This window comes from Falco punctatus, assembly GCF_963210335.1.
Source record: "Falco punctatus genome assembly, chromosome: Z".
In the NCBI taxonomy this organism is placed as follows: domain Eukaryota; kingdom Metazoa; phylum Chordata; class Aves; order Falconiformes; family Falconidae; genus Falco; species Falco punctatus.
This window is the reverse complement of record NC_137586.1, coordinates 12,812,914-12,840,061: the sequence shown is the minus strand read 5'-3', so window position 1 is coordinate 12,840,061 and position 27,148 is coordinate 12,812,914. Positions and strand designations below refer to the sequence as shown.

At 39.0% G+C, this 27,148-nt stretch overlaps 1 protein-coding gene across 2 annotated transcripts in view; it reads left to right on the top strand.

Annotated features, from left to right (window-relative positions):
* NPR3 (natriuretic peptide receptor 3) overlaps positions 1-27,148 on the top strand; it is an 82,174-nt gene extending 55,026 nt beyond the window's left edge. For both annotated transcript variants that reach the window (XM_080372593.1, XM_080372592.1), the window contains exon 8: positions 1,061-27,148. In XM_080372593.1, the coding sequence (XP_080228719.1) occupies positions 1,061-1,172 (112 nt within the window). In that variant the 3' untranslated portion in view covers positions 1,173-27,148. The remainder of the gene's footprint in view (positions 1-1,060) is intronic.

Below are 27,148 nucleotides of genomic sequence, written 5' to 3'. Positions count from 1 at the left end.
AATGATGCAAAGCATCATTGTGGGAACGCAACTTAAACTCAGTCATCTGACATAAAGATTTGGATTGGAAACCCTTGTTAGCAAGGGTGGGTGAGCTCAATACCCAGTCTTTGTATTTTTCATCAGAGGGGAGAAATCAGCACATTTTTTAGAGCAGTTCATGCCATCCTCATGTAAAAGCTACACATCTATCTCTGACTCCTGCTACACATGAAAATGGAGCAGAGTTTTCCTTGGCATACAAGCTTTTTGTCATAAATCTGCACAAGCAGTACTGTATATGCATATGGCTGGACTAATACCCTTCTGAACATTGGTTCTGAATCTGAGTAGAAGCATAAATGTATAAAATGTAAATGTGTATCATCTTATGATTTTTTGAGAGTGGGATATTTAAGGGGAAACTGAAAGGCAGTCAGAGGGCTTGTCTGACATATAAAATAACATAACAGAATTCTTCAAAAGGCTCTAGAGGAAGACACACAGGAAAAACTGTGTCTGATGCATGAGCAATTGTATTTATTTCTTATCTATCCTCTACATCCTTCTTCTTAATTCGTCATACTACCTCCTCTAACGTTACAGACATAGTAGCTTTCTCAGAGGGAGGTGGGAGGATCAGTTAATATATAGTTCCAGTGAGAAACACAACTGAATGAAGAGTCAGATCTGTTGTTTGAACTCTGCACAAAGTGTGTCTCCCCCCACCCTGTATACTGGAAAGAAGTTTGGCTTTGATCAATATAAAGCAGTATGTGACACAGTTCACAACACACTGCAGCGAAACTTCCTAATCACTTAGATCAGAAGTTTTCAAAGAAGCAAATGTCTGTGTCTTGGTGCTTTGAGACTGTCGTGTAGAAATTAACAGGCATTCTTGAGACTGGGTAAAATGTTTTGGGGCAAAATACTTTAATCTTTGACCAGGCTTTCACATTCTGCCACATTTCATTTTTCAACTGGCACCCAGCTGTCCCCTACAGGCATTCTTTATAAGGGAAGTCCTGTTATCCTATAGCTGGAGAAGGATTTCTTACTCTGTTCCTCTCCTTTCATGCAGAAAGAAATACAGAATAACTATTGAGAGACGAACTCGGCAGGAGGAGTGTAACATGGGGAAACATCGGCAGTTACGTGAAGACTCCATTAGATCTCATTTTTCTGCTGCATAAAGAAGAAGAAGAAAAAGAATCCCATTCTTCCTAGGGAAAAAGAGTTAGGGAAAAGGACACAACCAAAGACATCAGTGTAAAAAGAAGAGGCGCTTGAAGAACTCACTCTTTTAAGCAGTAATTTTGTCTTAATTTCTTTCAGAAGCTCAGGAATGATTTACTAATCACATTATGCCGCATGGCCTTTCATCTCATGAAAAAGAAAACGATGCAGTTTGAAGTTATAGGGTGTACTTAATATGTAAAGACAGTGTTTCTTAAGGCATATATTAAGGGCAGCAGACTGAGTTTAGTTGATGGGGAATCCCTCATTCTGTTGCCATTTTTTTTAAATCTGCTACAACCTCCTTCCTTAATTGCATCTCACCCATGGGTATCAAATATGGTTTCACAGGCGCAGGTGCTGGTTGTTGTCAGAAGGAGAAAAGGGATTTGTCTGGGGTATGATCCTGCATCACTGAATCGTTGCCATTGATTACAGGGGATACAAGACTAGGCATATGCAGTTTAGTTCTGGGAGGGAACTGGCACTTGGGTGTATAACTCCACTGGGGTATCGTTAACTCCACTGAGAAAGTCAGGCAGGTGGAAGCACACGCAAATGATTTTTTCCTTGTTTGTGTACTATCGCAATCAAAAGCACTGATTCTCCCTCTTAGGTGCTGGGAGTTAGGAAAAACTCCAGTAAAGGATGAGGAGTTTCACTGGTGTGAAATAGAGAGAAGACAATCAGGCCTCTGGAGAGGACTGGCTAATTCCTGAATCTTGTATGTGTTTTATCGTGCTCTTTTCTCTCTACTGCCACGACTTTTCAGAGAGGCAGATAACAGTCCATGTAGAGCCTGCTCCTGTCTGCAGTGAAGTAAATGGCAAAATCCCATTAACTTCATTGAGCACAGGACTACATCCAAAATTGTAAATATGAAAGTGTTTGTATAGCTGAGGCAATTCAAAAGGGGATCTTTTTTGTGTACAAATGACATTCCATGCTACCATTTTATTTTTAGGATATTTTTATCTTGTATTTTTCTATTAAAGTATCTATTTTTGCTTTGGTAGGATTAAAAATTAAGGGAGAGGATGTTTCGAAGACATATTTTTTATGATAGGAGTAACATGCAGGGAAAGTCAACAGCTGTAAATACACTTTAAAACCAGGATTTTGGGGAGGAGAAGTGACTTTATGGGTAGTAACAGAATGTTTGCCCCACTTTCTTCTCCAGGCACGTGCAACATTCAAATAACTATTTAGACAATATAAATGTAGTTATTGAATTGTCTGTGTGATGATGGCCCTGATCTTGAAAATAATGAATTTTCCACATGTTAAATAGTCCTGTATTAGTAGGAATTGGAGTGGTAAAACACCACTCTAGGGCTGATTTCAATCCTGCTGCCATCAGTATCCCTGGACTTTTTCCATTGACTTTACCAGGAGCAAAACTAAATCTGTGATGAATTAGCTACTGACAGGTTGTTTTATACTAGTCAAAGGAGAGCTCTGTGCTTTCTAGTCAATGAATGGAAATGATTGTACATATTATAAATGTGGTGAAGAAGACCCATAAAAATATTTTCTGGGGCAAAACCCAGCTATGACTATGGTTCTAGTGCATGAAATCTCTTGGTTTATCCTATTCCGATTTCATAAGCAGAACTTTCTGGTCTCAGCAGTCATGGTCAGACTTGAAGGTTAAGCTGAAAACTGGCACTGAAGCCTGTGTTCTATAAAACTTCTAGGCCCTGAGAAGCCAGAGTGCCAGTTGAGGGAAACCATTTTGGGGTAGCTGGAAGTGGATGAAGAGTGAAAGCTGTCTCTGTCTTCTTTCTGCTGCCTTTTATTTGTTGACGGGGAAATAGCCCAGGGAGCATTTCCTTGGACTTTTTTTTTTCTTATGTTTCACTTGTCTCTTAGCATATGTAGGGGTTCATCAACTTGTAAAATATTGTCCGGTGTCCTAAGCAGCCAGAGGGCAAGGCTTCCACACTGTCCGTGCAGCTCTAGTGTAGGTGCTGGATGTACACCAGTTAGATCTGGTGTCTTTAGGGCTCACTTTAACAGCTGTTGTTCACACGGTGGATTTCCATCACCCTGTTGCCCAGTCTGGGCCTGTATGACCTCTGCGAAGATGCCTTAGCCAAAGTAAAACTGTGGTCAAGGTACAGTTTATTGAAGTAGTCTCCTTATCTCATGGGCACCAGAGAAGGATGTAGGCTGGAGACCATTCATGTGGAGCTGGGGAGAAAAAAAGGACTTCATGATGAGTTTTTGGATTTTTTTTTCAAGCGGTTGCGTTCATCTAGCCCCTGGGCATGCTTCAGGTTTGGGTTTTTTAAGTAATTTCCAAGGGAGTTTTGATGTACTTCTTGCTTTGCAAATACGCTTTTCAGTATTTGTGTTTTCTTTTATCCATTCGACTACTTTGCCACAGAAAAAGGGAAGGAAAATTTTAAATATGTGGAGAAAAGAGAGTATGATTTGAAGCATAAACTTCTTTTGAAATTATGTTTATTATGACTTGCCTTGCAGTGTGAACTAGTACTCAAACAGTCCTAGTTAGGGACAAGACAGCGGTGTACATCTGCATTTTTCCTGTTCCAGGTCAGAGCGGAAGGTTGGAGCCAGGAGATTTGGCTGGGACAATAAATTGTTGAGACAGCTTTTTTTATTGCATCATCTTACTGTAACTAAACATATTTTTGAAAAGAAGTATAATGAGAGGTTACTTTTCAATTAAAACGATAATAATTCTGATCCTCAGTGTTATGTAGGGTTTTTAATCATGACCTCAGTAAGTGTTTTTATGAGGTGTCTGTTGGTGGGAGGCTGGTGGAGGCCTAGCCACAACTTCACATCCCAGCACCTCCCAAGAAGGTAAACCTTCCTTGCACATTAGAACATTTTAGATCAGCGGGTTTTGATTTTTCTAAGTTGGTGCACACCTACCTGTGCTTTTTTCCCATGGAAGTATGGAGATCATTTAATACATTTCATATAAGTAGATTCCTGTATAGCATAAATAAACTTGCTCTTCTTAGCTACCTTTCACAGGCCTCTTGCTAATAGTTCCCAGGTCTTCTATGGACCATAGATCAAAAACTGCCTTGAGTTTAGATTATTCAGCAGAGAGATTCTTTACCAGCTAAAGCACTTTTCCTTTCTGGTTCATCTGCATTAGCTCAATACCACAATGTTTAGGCTTCAGACTCTGTAAGGGAATGCCTAATCAAAATAATAATAATAATTGATTCTCAAAAGAGTTTTCAAACCCTACATTTTTGGCTTCAACAAATTGCCTGTATTACAAACATACATCTGTATTACAGCGTAGCACAAGGAGGGCCTTGGCTCAGCTCAGCACTTTAGAACACACTTAAAATGTGCTCAATTTCAGCTTCTAAGTGCTTTGCCCACTTGGGACCAAAGGGTATGATCCTGGCCATGGCTGAACCAAAGAGAATCTTGCCATGTGCTTGAATCAGAGAAAAGTTGGCCCCATAGGCATATGTTTATTGCTAAATCTTACAGTTCTGCCTGTTACATTAAAATTAAACTAGTGGGTTCATAATTTTTGTTTGACAGTTTCACATATTCTGCTAATTTAGCATTTTTTTAATTTACCAAATACTGGTCAGCTTAATAGATTCTGTGGACAAATTAGCTGTCTTGTACCCTCTTATCTTCAACACGTAGACTTCCACTGCAAGTTGACAAAGATGAAGCAGGCCTTTCAATAGTACCTGTGATTTGCTACACTGAGAACAGCAACTTTAGACAGATGCCTAGATGCTTTATCCTGGGCCATTGGTAGTTCTGGAAGTGTTATTTACGGACAGTTCGTGTGTCCATAGTTGTCTGTGACTAACACTATCACCAGGTATTTACCAGTTTCTTCTGTTGCCCAGCTAAGTTCTAAGAACATTGTCATTGCTAAATTTTCTGATTGAGAGTGCTGTGCACCTTGCAAGGTTGTGGCCAGAATTCAGTTTATAGAAGAGTTATATTCATTCACTTCTGAAAATAAATTTTATTGATCTATTTTCAATTTGGTTTTAAGAAATGCCTCGTTTCATTATTGGAAGTATTCTGTTGATTTTTAAAGGAGAATTATTAAGACATAGCTAGTGCTTTGAAAACATTTGTGCTGGACAAAATAACACTGTGCTCCCTGACGGTATGGTTTACTGGGATTTTGATCTGTGACTCATTTTTTGGCTCGGAGGGGTGATCACACTCTCATTAAGGTGACCAAAAATCCCTCTAATTGATTCAGTGGAAGTAAACTCAGACTCTCAGTGAAGTGTCTTCAGGCTTTAAACTCAGCATCTTGAAGCAGTTCAGAGTGAATTCCTCAGCTTTGCATTAGAACAGGCTGCATCAGCCTTAGCTGACCTTGGCTCCAGTGTGATTTTCACCTCATGAATGCCATAATGCTCCTGGAAAGCCAAGAATAGACATCAAAGACAGGAAGCTAATAGGCCTGGTCATAAATTTCTTTGGCAATTCAGTCCACCTTTTCCGGAGCTCAAGACAGTTCCTCCTCCTTCACTACCCTCTGTGCTTCAGAGTAGCCTTGTAGCTCTTCTGTTTCTTTTAATAAAGCAGTTGAGCTTATTTTTCCTCATTTTTTCCCAGCATAAAATGAACACCCTTGAATTCCCCATTTTTTTCATGCTTTTTTTCTCTAGCTTCAGTAGTACTTTGAAAATAGACAGCCATTTTCTGTCATTCAGTCAGAAATGCTCCCTCTTCACTGAGCTGTGGCTTTTAATGTACTCTCAGCACTGCTCTGCTGCCAGCACACCTTGTGTTGGCCCGTGGCCACATCAGCCGCTATCGGAGATGTTGACCCAGAATTGTCTGATGTTGCCTGTCTTTTAACCAAGCAAAGTTGAAAAATCAGATTGACCAAAAACATTCTGAAGTTTAAGCTGAATTTTGCAGCTGGTGTCCTTTCCTTCTAAAAAACACCAAAGGCTCGTATAACCAGTTGTGGTTATAGAAGCAGTCACATTAAAGCTAAAATGATTACTGGGCGCCACTGGACTCACACAAAATGCATTGGTCCAAGCATGATGAGATGATGTCAGCCAGTCTTTTTTTTTTTTTAACACTAATTGTTGTTGCTATAAAATGACATCAAATCTAGTGACCACCCTAAAGTAGGGTGTATGGGAACAGAAATAGAAGTTTCTGATGGTACATTGCCTTTTCTGTTGATCAGCAACACGCCCTAGTAACTTGTCTCAATAGTGAGTGATGAAGGGACAAATTTCAGCAAAGTGTATGTGTTACAGGAGGCAGTTTTAGCCCTTTTTTAGAAACAACAGAATGCAAAAGTTACTTTTTGGAATATACTTTTAGGGATATGCTGGAAAAAGTTTTGCCTTCCAATGTGTTGTGTGTCTCCTCTCCTCCCCCCCTTTCCTTCTTGCTGTTGAAAGCACAGAAGGATTTGTGTGTGTGTGAAACCTTTCAAGTGGAAGGATGGAAGTGTTTGCACTGTGCATATCCCTGCTTAGAGGCAGAAATGAATTCAGATGGCTTGAGGCCTGTATTTTTTCCACTCTCAGATATCTTTTAACATCTGAGCTCTGAGACTGATGGGAAATGATTGTTGAATTTAAAACAAATAGCTGTTTGTGAGGGACCTCGGGCCTCCCTGTCTACAGGGGTCAGCAAGCTGTGCGGCAGACTTTGATAGTGTCCTTTCTCTTCCAGAGAATGACAGGAAGCCTAAGCACTGTGGTTTGCCCCAGTGAAGCCTTGAGTCTGGCCTAAATGCAGCTCTCCCTTTATCTCACCCACAGAGGAAGAAAGGATAAAGGTTAATGTTGGTGTTTTTATGAAGTTACTGCTGGTTTTGATCAGGAAGATAATGCTGCCACAGCTTTGAGGCTTTCTTGGGCTAGTGTTTAATTATGTCCAGCATATCGTTACATAGACTGTTTTATTATGCTATTACTTCTTCCAGAATTTACCTTTCAGAATGACTCCTCCAAATTTACAGCATACAAATTAGCTTTTGAAAGGAGTTGCTTAGAGTGCATTCAAAATCTCTCACTAACCACTAAGTTAATATTCTGCATCAAAGGCAAAATATTCTAAATAACCTGACACTGTTAAAGTTTGTATGTTAAGCTATAGTACTTCAGATATCTTACGTGGATTCATTAGATGTTAAATCTTTGAAAGGTTAAAATCCACTCTGTGTGAACTGTTGCTTGGTGTTTCTGTCATGTGAATGTTTCTAGAGGACACTTGAGCAAGTAAAGAAAACATACCAAAAAGGGTATTTAAAAAAATAATCTTGATTTAATGGTTTCTTTTGTAATCTCAACTGATATGCACAGGGAACACAAAATTCTCCCCTCCAGGAACTATGAACAGAGGTTTTGCTAATGTTACACTAAACCATCAGCAGACATAATGAGCACAGCTATGTTGGTTCATACTTGGTGACGATCTGGACTTCGCTTCCTCTGTGACCTACATATGCAGCGTGACAGCAGAACAAGCCACCACTGAGAAGCCAGTATCACAGTTACGAATCAGTGGCCATTTATCTTGGTGCCATGTGAGATGATGTTTCCTCCCATATTTTGTGTCTCCCTGATGTAGCTTTGTGGCAGATGTTGTGATGACTTCTGCAGTATAGATGCAAGGGATGAAAAGATCTGTTAAGAATATAGGGAAAATATCTGTGCGGTTGAGTTAGGGAGATGGAGAAGTTGGAAGGGCTCAGGGATCTATTATACTCCCATGATGATACTATTGACTGTGTGGAGGATGGGATCAAGCTGTTTCTGCATAGTACACTGTTGTTTAATACCTACTTTCTTACAGACTCAGCAGAAGCTTATTTCCCTTTTAAACTTCACATACCCCCCTTACCTAAATTTTAAACAGGATTTTAGTGGTGCATAGGACCTGTTCAGGGTGTACCATGCTCTTAGGTTGGCCATTTACCTAGTAACAATGTCATCTTTACTGTGCAGGTCTAAAAGTGCTGGGTAGGGTGGCAGGATGAAGACGATGGGTAGAATTTGCTGTGTTTCTTGTGCATAGGATGTAATTATCACAAAACTAAGAGGACTCAGGATAGACACCGCGGACGTTAACTTTGTCCCCTTTTTTCAGTGATACTGTTCATTATTAATGTAAAAATACTGGACAACAGAGAAACCTAGTACCAGTCTAGTAGAAAACAAATGGAAAGCCGCACAGTATATTGTACTGATGTAAGTAGAACTATCTGCATATAATGTGATTTTATTTATTGTTGTTTTGTGTAGAGGAGAGTGCGTATTCATGACTGTGGATATAACCTTTGTTTATTTGTGTAATGTATTTTATTTCTTTTAGGACTTGATCATTTAAAATATCTACATTCATTCGTGTCCTTTGACTTTTTATTCTGTGCATTTTCTTTCACACATTTTAAAAATGCAAGAATATCACATAACCTAAATTGTAACAAAATGTTTCCATTAAAGACATAGGAATATGTTATCACCTGTTTCTGTGGTGTCTTTTATCACTCCTTTACTACATTCTTGGTCTGTTTCGTATAGAGGGTACTATCAGATGGTGCAGAGTTAGTTACATGAGGGTTATTCTGGGTCTAAGGCACCATAAAACGCCCTGATTTTAATGATGATTAGCAACTGATTAAATTGGTAATCAGTCTAACCTTTCTTTGAGAAGTAAATTTCCACTGCTATTTTAAGGTCTGGAAAAGGTTGTAATCAGTATAAACTTTGGATATTTTTCTATATATTTTCAGTCCTCTAGAAATGCAATTAAATAGAAACCAAATTATTTAAATACATTGGAACCTTAAGTAGTAAAAATTCATCTTTATAGCCTGAAGAGAGCAAAACTTACACATTTTACTAAGCTACAAGTTCATTTCTTTGCAGCAATCTTATCAAATTGGGGGAATGTAATTCTGTTTCTTTCCTGTGCTATTAAATACAGTCTTCAAATTATCCTGTTTTGTCTAGCCTTCTGCTTTCTGTATGCATGTTTCTGTTGTAGCCATGTTGCCAAATCTAAGATTTGTGCTTGACGGTGTGCCAGGCCTCTATATTCTAAAATAACTTGGAAATGAGTGTGAGGAAGAAGTATCTGATCACATTTGTATCAAAACTACAAGTACCACGTATTCACTGGAGAGTTGATAGAGAGGTGGAAACATCCTATGAGTCAAATGTGGACCTAAAATCTTTCTGCAGCCCAGGAAAGCAAAAAGTAAAAATACAGGCTTGGAGAGGCCCAAACAGTTAGGGAAGGGCTGAAATGCTGTACTAGCTGCAGTGCCTTTCACTGGTAAATCTCGTAAACATGTCACTAAATTTACTTAACTAATACTGCCATCAAGGAAATTAATAGTACCGGTTTTTACAGCTGATTAAAGGTGCAAAGAGATTAACTTTCAAGAATTGTAGAAGATAATTCCTGATACATGTTAAAATTGAGATTATTTTAAATATGTCTCCTCAGGCATAACACTTCTAATTGTATAAATGTTGTATGCTCTTATGTCTTCATTCCATTGCAAAGAGGAGTGCTCTGGAAGTACCTACTGATTTTCCAGGATTTCTGTATAAAACACTGTAGAAAAATTGTACAAGTAGTGTTTTGTGTTCCTGATAACTGCAGTAGTCATTAAAGGTGTTTTGTGATCTTTTCAAAAGTGCATATTCTACATGACTGATCTCCAGTCTTTTCTAGCAATTTAAGATTCTAGTCAGGATTAACTAAAGATCGGTTTACTGATGTTCACTAATATTCTAAGTTAGCTAGAACTGAGATCCATAATGATACATGCTTTACCACTGCTATATTGTAGGGATACATCATCAGGGAAGGCAGCAGGAGAAACTTTTGACATCTTGCCTTCACTGAAAATGGAAAAAATCTCATCAGCTTCAATAAAGTTTTTACTCAAGTTTGGGAATATGGCATGAGGGATTATTGACTGAATTTATGTCCAGTATATGACCCACAGGCTATTAGTGCTATGTCCAGCATGTCGTTACCGTCACAGTGGCAGAACTTTCTTCCACTGTAGCTAGATTATTTTTTTAAAAAAAAAAATTATCCTTCAAAATGAATGCTTGAGATTTGTGTGATGAATCATGTACATGTATACTTACACCAATATTCATCCAGTTCATCCAATTTGGATGAAAAAGTTCATCCAAATATATGCTAGGTATCTTTTTCTCAGTATCAGCCAGTCTGACAGGTAAAAATTACATATGGTGAAATTACTTACAGCAATTGATCTCCTAGTGGTAGCAACTTTTGGATATCATTCTAGATATCCTGTAACCTAGCTGGATACATTTTTGTGGCTTTCTTAGGAAACTATTTCTTGAGGAACATTCATCAGATTTCTAAAAAATTATGGTGGCATTTGAGCCAAATCTTGGTCTTGAACCTCAGCCAATGTTTTCTTCAATTGAAAGAGGACTGCCAATAAAAAGTAATTGTACAACTGACAGAACCTCTTTTGTTGCCTCCTAGGAATAAGCATAATTTACAATCTGTAATGCCAAAAAGGGTCTCCCTGTGTACATATGCTACTCTTGGTAAATTTTCCTGAGTCATCCTAGGGTTGATTTGATGATCTTTAGTCCTCTGCCTCAGAAGAAAAAAAAATCCAATTTCCCTTTCTATAAGTCATTACTCTGTCCAGCTATTTGTTCTGGCAGCAATGGTTTATTGTCAGTGTCTATTACTTCTTGACACTGCCATTTGATTTACACAATAAACCCCTGCTTTTAAATTTAAATACATGGATATATAGTTCAGAAACTAGCTGATGGCAAAAATTCTAACCAAGGATTTTATGTGTGTCCAGGACAGGGGAAGAGGAGACTCATGTCCATGCAAGCCCTGTTCTTCTCCCACCTATATTTCTACAGTACCAAAGCAGACATTTTCCCTGGCCTACTCTATTCCGAGTACTCATTATGTGAACAGCCACCGAAGACCGACTACCGCTGTGCTGTCTATGAGCCAGCAAGCTTCACAACTGGTTATTTCTCCTTCCATCTCCCTTTTGGGGTCTAGCAGGCTAACAGCATACTTAAACCATATAAAACGTACGGGGGAAGCAGTGCTTGTGCCACTTCCTCCTGCCTCTTACCTAGTGTTAAGAGTAGTAGTGATGTGACTGGGGGAAAACCAGTGTCCTGGATTTGGATCAGGGATAGAACTGCAGTTTTGATGCCTCCTAAAACAATAATATAAACAAATGCTATTTGTGAACCAGTGTCTTGCTGAACTAATTTACAGTGTATAAAAAATGAAAATGCCTCAAGTAAAGGCATTATAGATAATTTTCCCATAATCTAAATGCCTAGACTACCGAACTGTAGCAGGCATTTCTCATTTCTTATTTCTTTTGCTGCAATAGTACATTTTTTGTTGTTGCTTTTTTGTTATTTAGCCTTCAAAGGGAAAGAGTGAGAAGACAGACTGTACGTTGTAGCACAGGGACCATTCAGACAGCAACATGGATTTGTGGATTTAAATCCCTTTTCAAACCAAACAGAAGAAAGATAGGATCTGCAGCTTGTTACAGCCCTGGTAATTATTATTTATTAAAACAACAGCAGTAGGAACAGTCTCTTAAGTGCGACTCATGTGTCCTGGCCAAATTAGATGCCTGAATCAAGGATTGGACTAATGTCTCTGACATCTGAAGAAAATTAAAATGGCTCTCGTGGTGAAAAATTTCGGATAGTGAGAAAGTCCTGACAGCACTGCTTGTCATTGAACTTGCACTCAGGTATAATATGCCCCGGCTGAAAAGGATTGCTGCTAACAATTATGTTGAACTATTGCTTGGGCAGCCTTGAAGTGTGGAGTATGTTCAGGGTCCTCTGCCTTTCATGTCTCCATGTGCAGGATGGAGGGTCTAGAGGAAGAATTCACAGACCCTGAATGAATCCTTTGATGCAAGATTTCTTCAGAACAAGGGAAGGGTTCCCACTTGCTCCCATTTGATTACTGTGGTGTTTCATGGGACATCAACTGGAATAACAGCATAAGAAATACCTTTCTTTCTTAAGAAAAAATACTGAAGAAGTAACTTTCGTGTTCAGGCATCAAAGGAACAGGTTCAGTGAAAAGGGATTGATAAACCCACTCAATTAGGTCAGGGAGAACAAAAAGCACAGCAACAGCCTGATGAATACAGGAAATAAAACTGGAGGAATTAGGCTACTGGGTTATGTACAATAAGGCATGTTATAGATTGAGGAGATCAGAGCTTTAGTCTCTGTTCTGAGAATAGATTTACCAAAGCAGAGGACTGGCCAGTATCCAATCTCTTACTCTCCTGGGATAGAAAGAAATGAGGCTTTCTGCTGGGTCCTGGGCAGTTTTAGGGAGGAAAAAACGGAGCCTGTCAGGAAGGCACCAAAAGATTTAAAGAATGTGGACAGGTTTCTGCCTTTTTGCATGGCTTCTTAAACAGAAATAAACCTCAGAACCACCTAGGATTCACCCAGCAGCATTTATAAATAGGAATAACAGAGTAAAGACATCAAACAAAGGAAAATGTAGGCTATGTATCAGGAAAAATTGCATAAGAGTGTGATCTATTAGCCCTTAGGCACCCCTCCCAAAGGGGGTGGAGGTGGAATTTCTGTTGCTGAAAGCATTAAAACCCCAAGCCCTTGGGAGTATGCTGCAGGAATAATCCCACACTGACTGGAGGGAGGATGAGGTGATTTAACTGGTGGTCATTTCCACCTCCAAATCTCTTTTATGTATGTGCCAGGATGCCTTTAAGTGACAAGCTGCAGTTCAGCGCCAGAGCTGAAAGCAACCTGGACACAGCTCTAGCGAGTGATTCAGAAGAAGCAGACAGGAAAGGAGGTATAGAAAGAGGGGTGGTGGTGGGGGGGGTAATTTAACTGAGACAAGCCAAAGCGCATAAAAAATTTTCCAGTTCAGTTTGGGATGGGAACTGAGGCTGAAACAAAGAAAGTGGTTAAGTGATCCCATCATTCCTTGACTATTTATAGATGCATGTCACATGTCAGTGGCAAGTATGTTAAAGCCTCATTAACACTGGTTTCTTTAGTCAAGGCCTGACAAATGGATATGGATATTAAGGGCATCCGCCTCCAATACAGATACCACTGTTCTGCAAACCCTTACCTGGGTCTGACCAAAGGAAATTCTTCCCCTGCCTGAATTGCAGCTGAAACAAAAGTTTCCATCAGCACCAGTACCAAACACTTAATTTCTTCCTCTCTACAGCTCCCCCTTCTCTGCCAAGGAAATAAAAATGAGGGAGAAATAACCTTTCCCAATCGTGAGTGTCTGCATAAGAGATCATTTCACACTTTTACATTGTCAGTCCTTTCTATAGCCCCTCCTTTCATTACTTGTTTTCACTTTGTCATTTTTTCACTTTATTTCCTCCATCATCCTCTCTAGTCCCTCTACCCCATACCTAACCTCCTTCCTTCCTCTGCCTACCAGATTTCCTAAGTGCTTGCTTTGTCTTCCTTTAAAGGTATTTTTAAAATTGTTGTTGTCTTGTTTTAAAGAGTCCACCTGGGTTACCTGCTCCTGAAGAAAAAGCCTCAGTCCATCTGGCAGCCTGAGACAACAAATCTCTGGCCCAGGGGCCTTTCCTGTGGATCCACCAGGCTGTGCTGAGGGGTGCTGCATTCTGCTCCATTGTCAGTGACCTGCTCTTAGGGTCATTTACCTCTTACTGCTTCAGGGGCTGCTACTGAGGGAGGAGGTACCTTTCTTTAATGCTATGGGATTTCTGGCTCACAGCAGACATATAAGCACAAACAACTGCATTCCTTCAGAGAACATTGCTTATGTCACCTGTCTATTAGCAGATACCACACAGTGTCATGATTTTTATTTTTTATTTTTCATAAAAGACAACACAACTTTCCTTAGGACATTTTAAAGATTTTAATTATTAGTATTAGTATTAGTATTAGTAGAAATAACTGGCTTCTCTCTGATTTCTCAGAGCCTAAACTCACAGACTGGAAGAATGATCAAAATCAAATTGCAGTATTGCAGCCTTCAACCCTGTACAGACACCTGTTGAAAATAAAGTTTATTGTCTGCAAGACAAACATTATTAGGAGTCTGTGTTCTGCTAGAACATAACGTACCTAACTTGGCAGACTAATGTTAACAGGATAGTACCATTGTAGAGGGAAGAGGCAAAGACACACCCGTACGTATCCCGTGATGCCAGCACAATTCTTCCTATTCCTACAGGCCTGCAAAATTTGAAGCTGACTGTGTTATCTATAGACCTACAATCCTGTGTTTAGGCAGCAAAAAGCTACATTGCAGGAGAAGTTCTTTGAACACTGATGGTAACTACATCTTACACGATGCCTCACCACAGTAAGAAAGTCCTATGGGAACATTAACCAACATACACTGCACAGCACTGAAAATGAGCAGTACTGCCTCTTAAAGAATGTTTTAATGTTCTGGCTGAATGTCAGCTCAGTTTTCCTCGTGGAATAAGTTCTTTGACTGAAATTCTATGTAAGTTGATACCTCCCATGACAGATCAGGCATCTGATGCAGCCCTTGTATTGCTGTTGTTGAGTTGGCTAAATATTGAACCTGACTGTGGGGCAAATGCCATAATTTACTTGTGTCAAAATAGGTTTGTTGGGTTAAAATGCTTCCAGATGCAGCAGTCAAGGCTTTGGAAAAGGACTGGTGGTTTTAGATCTCTCAGTTCAGGGGATGCCTAATTTGAGATACTTCAATGTAATTTGACTTTTCTAGTGGCAAAATCTTACTGTGAGAAAATCAGATCTAGTTTAGATTGACTCAAGGAGGCCCATGTATAAACAATGCATCCAAAATCACTAATCATTTGGAAAACAGAAGTGTTAAAAAAAAAGTCAGTCCCCAAATCCTCTTCAACCCCCAATTCCTCAGTTACTACACTAAAAACCTAATTATTATGTCCTTTTTTTGGTAACTGGTTTCTTCTCACTAGTAGTTTTGCAAATGCACATGTGAGGAAAACACTGAAAACAGCAAGAAAACTGTATAGGAAAGTCTGAAATACTGAAAAAAAACCCAAACAACAAACAAACCCAGAGAAATTATTTTTAACAAAATTAAACATTAATATAGATATATAAGTGCTCCTTTCATTAGAGAGAATGATCTAATTCTTTTCCTTTTTCCTGTTGAGAATTAACACAAGTATGTCCTGGAATTCCAGAAGCCCCGCCAGCCCTGTGGATGTAACAAACCTGAAGTTATTGCTTGACTAACACCTGTATTCAAAATGCAATCTGAAGCAGGGCTTCCAATCAAAAACATCACCTCTCAGGTCTGCAGCTCTGGTAATTTTAAATTTCCACATATTTACACTGCTCCAATGCTCTGTGTTTCATATGTTGCTTAGGCTCCCTTGTGGTTCCTGCAGAGCTAACTGGATTAATTCACGATTCCCAAGAAGGCTGGTGTCCTAGGTGGGAGGCAGGAAGCTGGGCAGTTTTGCAAACTATCCATCTTGTTCTGTTAACAGAGCAAATTGTTCCCTATTGTCGTTATAGTTTAAAAATCAAGGAGGTAATGTTATACTAGCTAAGTTCTGCATTAACTGCAACTTAATAAGCCTAGCAAATTGTATCAATGCACTCTCATGCACAACATGTTGTCTTCTGTTAGATTATGCCATATATATATTGCAAATACTAAAAGCACGCATTAACTACACAGTGGAAACAGAGCTAGGTTGTGTGTCTCTGTGTTATTTTCAGAGATTCAGGGCTAAATCCTCTGTGTGCCATAAAATTAATGCCTTCTCTGTAGATATACACATTTTTCTCCAATGTTTGGAGAGCAAATTAATAGCTGAGAAGCAACAGTTTTTAATGGAAATGAGGTCTGTCTTCTCTTCCCTGACCATCCTTTGCACAACCCTCTTTTTGGTCTGTAGTATTCAGAAAAGGAAAACGGTTCTTAGATTAAAGGTCAAGCTTTAGAAATTGTTCAAGACTTGATCTACCAAAATAAATTTGGTAGAATTATTTCCACTGTCCCACCACTACATTTAGTCCTTAAGTCACATGGGTGCAAGATTTCTCACAAACATCTGTACATACTACTATCAAGCCAAAATGCATTCAAGGCTGAAAGACTTTTTAATGCCTATTCCAAGTTATGTTTGTTGCCATTCTTGCTCCCAATTTGATGACCACAGGTGAAAAGCTTTATATATGAGGTTGAATGAAAAATGTTCATGCACACTATGAAAAAGACTGTTGAGCCCTGCCCATAATATGCTTTCCTTTAAAACCTTTGGAAGGCTGTTACATCCTTAAACTAATTTTCTGTCAGACTTTTTGTAAAAAAAAAAATCAATATTTTCTGCAAGGAAAATAGTCCTTTTCCTTTTTCTTTTGAAAAGCTCTGTTTTCAAGCATCTACCACAAAGAAATTACTTAAAGGTAAGGTAAATATATTGCATAATCTTGCCTTCACCATTTTTTACTGAAAAACACTCAAAGATTCAAGCAAGAGTTTTGCAGCAAGGTAAAACTTAAGGGAAAGGTTTATGTAATTAAAGGCCTCGTCATGCCTTACCCTGTGCTTACCTAGTTTACTAAAGGAATGGGATTATGCACTCCAATAGTTTGTCCATTGGTGACGAGTTTTGAAACAGCTGGCTAATTTAAACTACATTTGACAGAGGGGTGAATGGGCCTTGAAAGATACCTGGGGTTTAGAGATTCCAAGCAAATGGACAACTAAATACAGGGAGGCTGTAAGAGTGAGCAGGAGAGAGAAATAGCTGAAGGTGTCTACTAATGGAAGGAATCAAAGCTGGGTTCAGCATTTATCATCTCTGTTGGCCAGATGCTAGCCAATATAAAATCCATGCACTGAGCAGGTGATCAAGCATGCTGCCCCAGAACCATTTCACAGTAACAGTTCTGAATGGTAGTGTAAGTTGGAGTCATTATTTTTCATTTGGCATTGAAATAAACAGAGGAAAAGGACAAGGAAAGGGAAGGATAAATATTTTTGCAAAACACATCTAAAACACTAATGAACATTAAATCATTTCTACAGGAGTTTGCCGTTCAGAGAAAACAAGGAGGAAACCTTCCTAAGCTTGTTAGACTAAGAACTACTACACTTACTTTTCTTTTTGTACTATTATCTGGAAATCTCCTTCTTCCTAACATTATCGTTGTTATGTTACATTTAAACCTATGCTAAGGCTAATTTAACACAGGAGACAGAAAACCAGAGAGGTCTGTTTTTCAGTATCAGAGGTGTCTTTGTTGTGGAAACTTGTCAGCTCCCAAACGTTGTCTAAACCGCATAGATCTGTGTACTTTGGCAGGTTTATAGCTCATAATCTAACTCCCTGGAGACTTGCTGCAACTTGTAAACCCATAAGGAATTTTTCAGACCAGTTCTATATCCTAATTCATTCACTTATGAGAACAGTTCCATTGTAAGATTTTTTAAAGGCATTTTCAAATACTTTTACTGGTCACAATGCAGTAACAGTGATTTGAAACATTGAAAAAGATGTCAGGTTAGCTCCCCAGACCAGATAGCTGTCTGTCTGGATTTCAAGGTAGAATTCCTAAAGCTTTGGTTTTGTTATCTGAGATGCAGAAAAATGGACCAGACAGAAAATATTTCAGCATTTTTTCCTGGCTTTTTACTTGGATTTATTTCTAAATGTACTGTTTGCCCTCTAGGTCAAATGCCTGTATCAGCTGTGCAGCTAGCTGGACAAAATACTTCCAGCTGAAAAGGGCAAAAAAAGCAAACCAAATAATCATCAAGTGAAACATTTAATTTTGTGTTAAGCAGTAGAGTTTAGATGACTTCAAACATTTTGGAGGTTTATATTTGATTTTCTGCTGGGAAAAAAAAGAACTGTTTTCATTTCATTTTGGTCTGAATCTGTTACTTTCTCTGCAGGTGTTTTTAGATTATTTAATTCATCACTAATAAAGCAAAAGCATGAATTGGGCTGTATATTACAATATCATTTAGTCATACTCTTTCATTGAGCATCTAAATTGTTCTCATTTTTTCGGGGAAAAAGAATCATCTTCTTTTTTTGACTAGAGATTATTCAGGAACTTCAAGTACTAGAAAAACACAGCTCAGTAAATTACTTTACACTTTGTCCCAGGTTTATAGCTTCTTTGCCTGCTTGGATTACTTGGCTTGGATCTTTTATCTTTTTTTCACATCGGTGGCTTCCAGTCTTCCCCTCTTACTATTTCAGATTTCTTTCTCTTGTCTCCGTCCTGTATAACCTTTCTTTGTACTAGTAAAGCCACAGATACAAATTGTTGTTTTGAAAGACCAAGCAAATCTTGAGTCATTCCTGAATACCAAGACAATATTGCAAATAATTCCAGATACCATTCCAGCAGGCCCATTCATCACAGAGACAGGGCTTGCATTCACAGGGTAAGATGTACATCAGGACAGAACAAGGATGCCAAAGCTTTGCTGTACTCTTAACAATCCCTACCTGAGAAGTGTCCCAGAATGGGACTTTTGCAACCAGAAACATGTTGAAGCCCTGCAAGATCCTCCAGGGTGCCTCTATTCCTGCCCAAGGTGACGGAAGATGGAGGCAATTTGCTGATGCAGCTGATCCCTTCACTTCCTTGCACAGCTTCAGCACACCTGCAGTACTGTTTCACTGCGACTGTGAGGGACCAGGAGTGACTATGAAATTAGCCTCAGGAGGATGGACCGCCAAATGATTCAAAGAGCATTGTATACAAACACATTTCTGATTAAGTATTTACACACCAGTTTATAGTGTTTTCATGTAATCCATACTTCCTCCTATTCTGTTCTGGTTCATTTAGCCTATCCATGACTATAGTATGTAAGAGTGTTCAGAGAGGGTGTGATTGCATCTGTTTTATCAATACACACCAGTCTGTGGAAACAGGACAAGTAATTAAATTAAATTATGCTGCTTTTCCCCTTTGAAATCATTGATTAAAAAAGTAATCTAAAAATATTATCTTAACCTTTTGATAATATCACTGTGAACCTTTGGTTTAAAGGTCTCTTTATTTAACAGTTTAAGAGAGGAAGTGATAACAAGCATTTCAAGTAACATTGTTCCCGAAGACTTAGGAACTCTGTCTCCAAGCAAAATACTTAACCACTTCTTGTTTACAAGAAGTATTTTCTGATGTTCTTTTCTGGTCTGAAAAGGTCCAAAACTCACACCAAGAAAAAGCAGAAGCACCTTTTTTGAACTCGCAATAAAATCCCTTACTTGCATTGTAGCTGGTCTGATACAGAGATGGAAGAGAAGACATGTGAAAAGTACCCAATAAAAAGTTTTCCCATAGGACTACACGGCGGAGCACATAATCACAAGTAAAGCTAGTAATATCTAGCCACATTAAACTGCAGATAAATTCAGACCTTCTCTAAGTGAGAAATACTTGATTTAGCTGATGTTTCTAATAGGTGCTTGTAATACTGGATTGACATAAATAAATGAATGCTGCAAAATATTTGGCATGTTGTTAACTAAATTAACTTCTCTTACTGAGAAAAAACCTACACATATTAGTAACTGATTTTTGCACAGCGCTTAATGCTATTTTTATCCACATTCCCTTCATGAAATTGATGGAGCTGACTGGGAGTAAAAGTGGTGTATAAGAGGAATCATCACTTTTTTTTAGTTTACTTTAGGAACCTGCACATTCAGAAGATTTTCATCACCAATCTGTAGTGACAGAAATAGTACTGCTGTGATCAATCAGAAGCTGGTGCCTCATGGGCTTTCCTGGCCTGTGGAGCACATGCTAAAAGGACTCTGCACTTCTGGAAGGTAGAGCTTATGAAACTGCTAAGTGTTACCACTTGAAACAATTTTTAGGATTTATGTTGCAGACATCGAGACTGTAACCTGGCCTGCAAAATTCAGTTGCTTCTTCAGTTTTCTGCAATTGTCCTGGACAGTTGCTGGATCTGGTCTCTGGTGGGAGTTCCCTGTTGATTGCTTTCTGACAAGTGGACAGAAAGGCACTTGTTGTTTTCCTCCTTGAAATAGAAAGAAAATTCACTCTACCGGTGAGTTTGAGGAAATCTTGAGATTGGTTTAAAAAAAAAAGAAAAAAGAAAAAAAGAAAACTTTTAAAGAAGGCGATATTTAGCATTTTTAAAGGTGAGGAAAACATGCCAGCCAAACTGTCTGACCACTGGTATTCAGCATCAAAGACGAAACTAAGGAACATTAATTTGTCTGGGGTTTCAGTTCTTCCCTTGTATAAAGCAGAAAGAGTAATTACAGTGTAGTCAATACGGTCACTCAATTGACTTGAAACAAGGTTTCATTTTTAAGCCTGATGTGGATGTTGGGTTAATATCAAAGAAGTTCTATAGCTATAGCTGGGAAAAGAAACCAGGGAGGCTGACTCTTCCTAGTGAGGGACTTTATGCCTTTTATCATCATTAGTGAGAAATGTATGTATTACTCAGGAGTAGAATAATAATGAGAAGGAAATCAGATTTTCCAAAGTACCTTTTCAGTTCATAGCATTTACCCGGTGCTGTGTGGTGATCAGGTAAAGAAAGCTGAGAAAAATGTCAGGTAAAGCCTTCTCAGAGGAGGAATTTTTCCCAATCTGTATTAGTGATCATGTCCTGAAGCAAAGGATTCATACATAAACGTAAACCACAGCCTATATTAATGTCAGATCCCTATTTGAATTCATGCAGTTATGTGTCTGTGAAAAAATAGTATTTTCTATGATGGGTTTTCAGACTATTTCTGTTGGATATTCCTGTGCCTTGGGTACTTTTGAGAAGCAAATTAGAACCAATTACATAGTCAATCTGTGAAAACGGGCCGTGTCAGAATTAAAAACTGGGCTCTCTGGGCTTATCTCCTATGCTAAATCACCACAGTGAATCTAGGTGGAGGTTGCATGGTACATTGCAACCTAACGTAAAGAACAACAAAAAGAAAATTGCAGGTTTTACGTAACTTTTATAGCTTTCCTGAGAGAGATACTGCAACACTGTAACAACCACAGTATGAATCTGGCAATGACCACCATAACTCTGTCCCAGGGCAGATTTCTGTCAGCTTCCTAATGGTTCACTCATTTCTGACTCTGCACAGCTATGAAGAGTTGTATTTGGAGACCGGAATACTGAAGGACTACTGCTGACTGGATTTGCATTACTGCAATACCTATATGACCTGCAAAACCTGCAATTTCTTTTTCCTCATACTGCTTTATCTCAGCATGGCAAGAACCCCTCCTGCATTTTCATTCAGAGAGCCAGAGCTGAATACAAAGATGCAAGGTCTGACTTTTAAAAGATGCTTTCCTCACTCAGATGAAAGTATTTGGGTTTGAGCCAGATTTAAAGCTCTCCCAAGACTACATGGACATGAAGCAATGCATCTTTATTTGTGCCAGTACCTTGTGTCATAAGAAATCTGTCTAGCCATTCCAGGAGGAATTTTGGAGGTGACTACTTCTTACATAATTTTACAGTTTCAAAATACTTCTCACCTCCGTGTGAGTAGAAAGAAAATGATAGTCAGGACAGCAAGCCATACAACAGAAAGTTGACCCTGATGGTGCTACCCTTAATCAAGCTGAAGTGCTAACCATTTCTCAGAGAAATTATTTCCTGTCTGCTGGATGTGTTCTCACAGCAGTAATGGAGAGCTGGTATATTGCTGAGTATAAACTGGAAAAGCTTGAGTAGTCTAGGAAGCTTGCTTTGTATAAAATACAACACATAAAATTTACTAACAGATTGCAGAAAATACAGAAGTTAATCCAAACATATTTATGTTTCTTTCAGCTCTTTAATTTTTTTTTTTTAACAAATGGAAGAACTAATAAATGCTGGTTGCAGTATGCAGCATGCTATGCTACCCTTTTAATAACCCTGACTCCCTGACCCGTTCACAAAATCAGTCTTTGCTGCTTTCTCATATTCACCTTAAAGCATCTCATTCATTTTCCCCAGTACTTCCTCTTCCTCTCTTTCACACCTTCTCTAATGCCTACTTATGCAGAAATTAATGCCTGCTGTGATGCATTCAAATCCAAACAGGTGTTGCCCTGCAACCTTTCTGGTGGTGGTGGTGGTGGTGGTGGCAATAATCCATTGATTTGCAGGAAATGAAGACTGTAATTTCTATCCCTTTATGTAATGTGCTTGAAATCAACCAATGGATTCAAAATCTGTTAACAGAGTGTCAAATGGACTGTCAGACAAACATTATAGATGGTTAAGAAATGAGACTAAAAAACTTAGGTTGAAGAAATAGTGCACACATTGTATATGCCTAAAGTTAGAAATGCAGTACTTACGTTGCCTACACAACATAATACATACATCTGTTGAGGAAGGAAATGACTTTTTAAAATTAGTATTTCCACATATAAATACCTACATCTAAGTACATATGACTTGCTTTCATATTTAGTGTAAGTACATGCAACTCATCCAGGCACTACTCATGGTACATAGACTTCAATGTATAGCTGTTTATCAAACTTGCTGTGTATTCATTCATGACTATTTGAAATACACTCTAGCAATTAGGCAGGCCTGTCTGTTTGTAGGACTACTGATCTAAATCTACCCTAGAGCCAAACTTTATTAAAAAAAAAATCTACCTCCTTCTCCTCATGCAGAGATTTACTGAGTTTTGATCAAAAGCTATTAACTTGTTGCACAACCAGAAACTTCCTATCTCAGGTAATGCAAATATGACAACACATTTGCATATTTACAAGGACCCTTTCCATTTAATTAAAAAAAAAACTGAAGAAAAAAGTTAAGTGGGCAGACCCTAAGTTTAAACAGGACTTACGCAAAGTACATGTCCTCAGGAAACTGGTCAAGCCATCCCTTTTGGACATTCTTGAGATTGCTGAAAATATTAAAATGCTCATTCTGTTCCTCCCTTTGATTTTGGTGCCTAATCACTCCTTTCTGAGAGCTGAAAACCTGTGGCTCTTGAGTTTAGACACTGATTGGTACAGCAGCCACAGACTCCCCAGTGTCTTAGCATAACCCTTCACAGAGTTCCCTTTCGCGAGCAGTCTGACTTATAGTTCATGTCTGCAGGGACACATGATAGTTGAAGCAGAGGGATACAGGCCTTGAAAAAGATTCAAATCTATTAATCTTTACTTCTGGTAGCATAAGTGATATCCAAATCCAGACAAATAATAAACCATCTGTATATATTTGCCTGCTTCAGTTTCCTCATACTTAAGCATTCTTTGGGGTTAAGTCACTCTTCTAAGGAGTTCAGCATTTTTTGATTCCTGCTGTACTTTGACTCTGCCTTCAAAGCACAGCATTGAAACTAGGTTTTCTATAAACTACTCTAGAATAAAAATGTTTTATTTTATAACTTACTTTATCATGACAAGCTGACTAACTTAGTTTAATTTCAATGTCTTGGGGAACTTAGACATGAAGAACTTGTTTTTCTGAGCAACAGTTCTCTGTAATGCCATTTCAGCACACATACCATTATCTTCCATTATTATTCCTGCAACCAGTGCAAGATTTTTTCTTGACATTGCTGCTGAGGTTTAACTTAGTAGGAAGGCAAAAGACAACAGCAAAAGCAGTCAAACTCCATCTCCAAAAAAGATGTTGCAAGCTGACAAAGTCATGCGCATATGGAGAGCCCATTCCACATGGTCGTTTTCAGTGACCTTTTTTGCTGCCCTATTGCAGAAGTGATATTCTGCAATAACTGTGTCCACATGGCCAGCTGTATCCTAATTTCTACATTTCTAGATTGTAGAAATCTTAATTTCTACAACAATGGCATAAAGACAGCAGGGGCCTTTTTCAAAGTAAGCGTATAGCATTCTGGGCAGGAAACCTATAGTCCTTTTTCCAGATGGTAAGCTAGCTGTCTCTGTTCTGGATGCTCTCCTGTGGTGTGTTGTGATTATATAGCAGAGCCAGCTGGAATCAGACAGACTTGCAGGACTTGTGGTCAAATGACACATTTCCACCGGTTCATCTCCTTTCCATTTTCAAGTTGCTGTCAGCTACCATGAAGTGATAGCTTCTGTCTGCCATGCCACTGGGAGTCTCTCATACAAAGAGGCTGACATCTCCACACTGAATGGATTTGTCTATAGAAAGCACACACCATTTTGACAAGTCATTTAGCAGCTCAAATGAGGTGATGGCACCAGGAAGAAGATGAGAATGCTAACCAGTAATTATCTGTTTCTGAAATAATTTCATTTTGTGAGCAGGGGAAAAGGGCAGAGCATGCTGGGAAAGCACTGTGCTGCATATAAGTATTGCTTAGTGGAGACAATAAAAATGTAAGTACTTTGATGATGTCTGTTCATAGCGTCTCTGCTGTGCCAATCATATGGCTGTAGCAGCAGCACAGAAGCGTGGGCCATAAAACATAGAAGGCATGGGAGATTCTTGGTGGCTCTACCTGCCTGTTGCCATATGATATTAATGTATCGATGGCATCTGTGTGTCCATACTTTGCTTGTTGCACCAGGATAAAACATTCCAAAGAAATGTGATTAAAGAGTTTCTCTCTAGTTTTTGATGGCCTTGTTGCTCAGTATGGCAGCCTCTCCAACACCAGTCATGAACTCATGTATACATAGAAAAAAGTGGGACATTGCTCTAAAAACCACAGGGGATGCTCTCAGTGTTTTAATTGCTGATGTTATTTGGTAAAAAAAACAGCTTACCTGTCATTGCCCTTGCCCTTGAAGCCTTTAAGCAAGAGTCCTGCACAGCACAATATATTTGTTTTGCCTGAGAATCTACAGGTTGGCAGTGGACCGTGCACTTAAGGGACTGGACAGGAAAAGAGAATGCTTAAGTGGATGACTTTGCACATTACCTCCCTCCTGAGTGCTTGCTCTAGCTTCAATTAATTCTACTTAATGAGAAAAAAGGAAAGCATTTCTCATGGAGGCCAAGAACAAAAGGTGTTCCTATGTGGAGTTGACAGACAACAAATTCAGAGAGGATTTGTGTTCCTACAAGAAATGTGAAAATAAAGATACTTTATCTATCATACCTTTTAAGCATGAGGATTACACTTTTATGGAAAAAAGAATCACTTTTCACAGAATGGCATATATTAAATATATTGCTTTAAGAGGAAAGACCACTGTATACACTGTATTTTCCTAAAGTGAATGAAGGCCAACACTTTGCTCAGCCATTCATTGTGCTCTCAGCCTGGGGTACTTTGCCTTACAAGAATCAAATCAGTTGTTAGCAAAAATGTTCTTATCAAACAAACAAAATCCTCTTACCATCATCTGACTTGTAAGCTTTGTAATCACTGGAAAAGACAAAAGCTCTGGAGAGGATTGAGATTTCTACCAGTCTGCTTGATGAGTTGAACACTCATTGCCCAAAGCCTCATTTTCAAGCAGAAGGTCGTGTCCCATCACTGCAGCTTTGTCTACCCTGAAGAGTGCTCTAGACACATAAAGGAAGGTGCTGCACAGAAAATTTCTCCTCTCAGCAGGTATTATTCACAATGACTCATGTATATGACTGGATTGTTGCACTGTCTGAGGCTACTGTGGTCTCTGAGAAACCAACAGCCATAACATGCACTTGTGTAAAACCATTTATCTCTTCATCAACTCCAAGAGCTGTCTCTGACTGCCTCTGCCCTTTGGGTAGTATTGTGGGGCAGGTAAATGTTCTCTTATGTCAGAACAATGCTGCCCAACATGAAAGCAAGTAATCAGATAGATGCTTAAATTTCTCTCTTTCCTCATGAGCAAGGTGCCATCTGTTTTCACTTTCTTCCATTAATCTGACAGATTTGTGGGCCATTTTCTTTTTTCTTACCTCTTGCCTTTAGGCCAGTAGTTAGCAGATAATGACACTTACCTTGAACATCTTGACACCTTGTTTATATTGGTTGTAGAAAATGGAAAGAAAAAAAAAAAAAAAAAGCCCTAGCTCTTGGTCATAACTTTTCTTTACTCAGGCTCCATCAGTTTGCACATGACAGACTGTGCTTTCTCAGTGCCAAATCATGAATCTTGCTGCAGTAAACCAGACTGCTACTGGTTGTGTGAAGTTGTGGTCTGGACCAGTGGGCAACAGCATCTGGCTTTATGATGTGTAGTGGGACATGTTTAGCACTCAAACAAAGAAGCAGACACAGGCCTTGAGTTTGAGGCAAGGGGAGAGTGGACTGGATGGGAGCAGGTCAGTAATTGCACCTGCGTGTCTGGAGGCAGCCCTTACAATGTTGGATATTAAATTTTGGGTTAACATCATTGGAAGAGATTGTTCACAAGACGATGCAGATTGAAGAGATATGCAAAAATGCTGAACCAGGTGAACTCCTCCAAAATATTCCTGGATGGGAAATGCCTCCTTATGTGCCTCATTGCTGTACAGCTCTGCCATGCTGACTACCTTCTGCACTGAAATAGAACATCCCTCTCGTTCTTTGGAAGGCTCAGGATACACTTATCCTCCTCAAATTTCTGCATAGATGTCCTTAACATTTGGAAGAGTTACTGTGGCAGCAAGAAATCCTGGCTTTCAAGGAGGAGCTCCCCATCAGTAGCAAGGGTGTATCTCCTCAGGCTCTTTATTGTTGTCCTCCACAATCCTGAATGCTGAAACAGCACTCCAGGCATGGAAAAGTAGAAGAATAATTGGGATGCACATAGTTAATCAAGCAGGAAGGTAGCAGAGAATGGGAAAGCACTGGAAGACTGCTGTGAAGTACAGATAGGTACATGCAAACATTGGTCAGCAAAACACAAGAAACGGGAACCTTTTTTAATGCAGACAGGAAAAGTTGCATTAACTGGCAAGTAAATTTCCAAAGGAAAAGACATCAAGCACTGCAGAAAGAGTAAATGTCACAAACAGTCTGATGCAGGAATGCTCACAGATA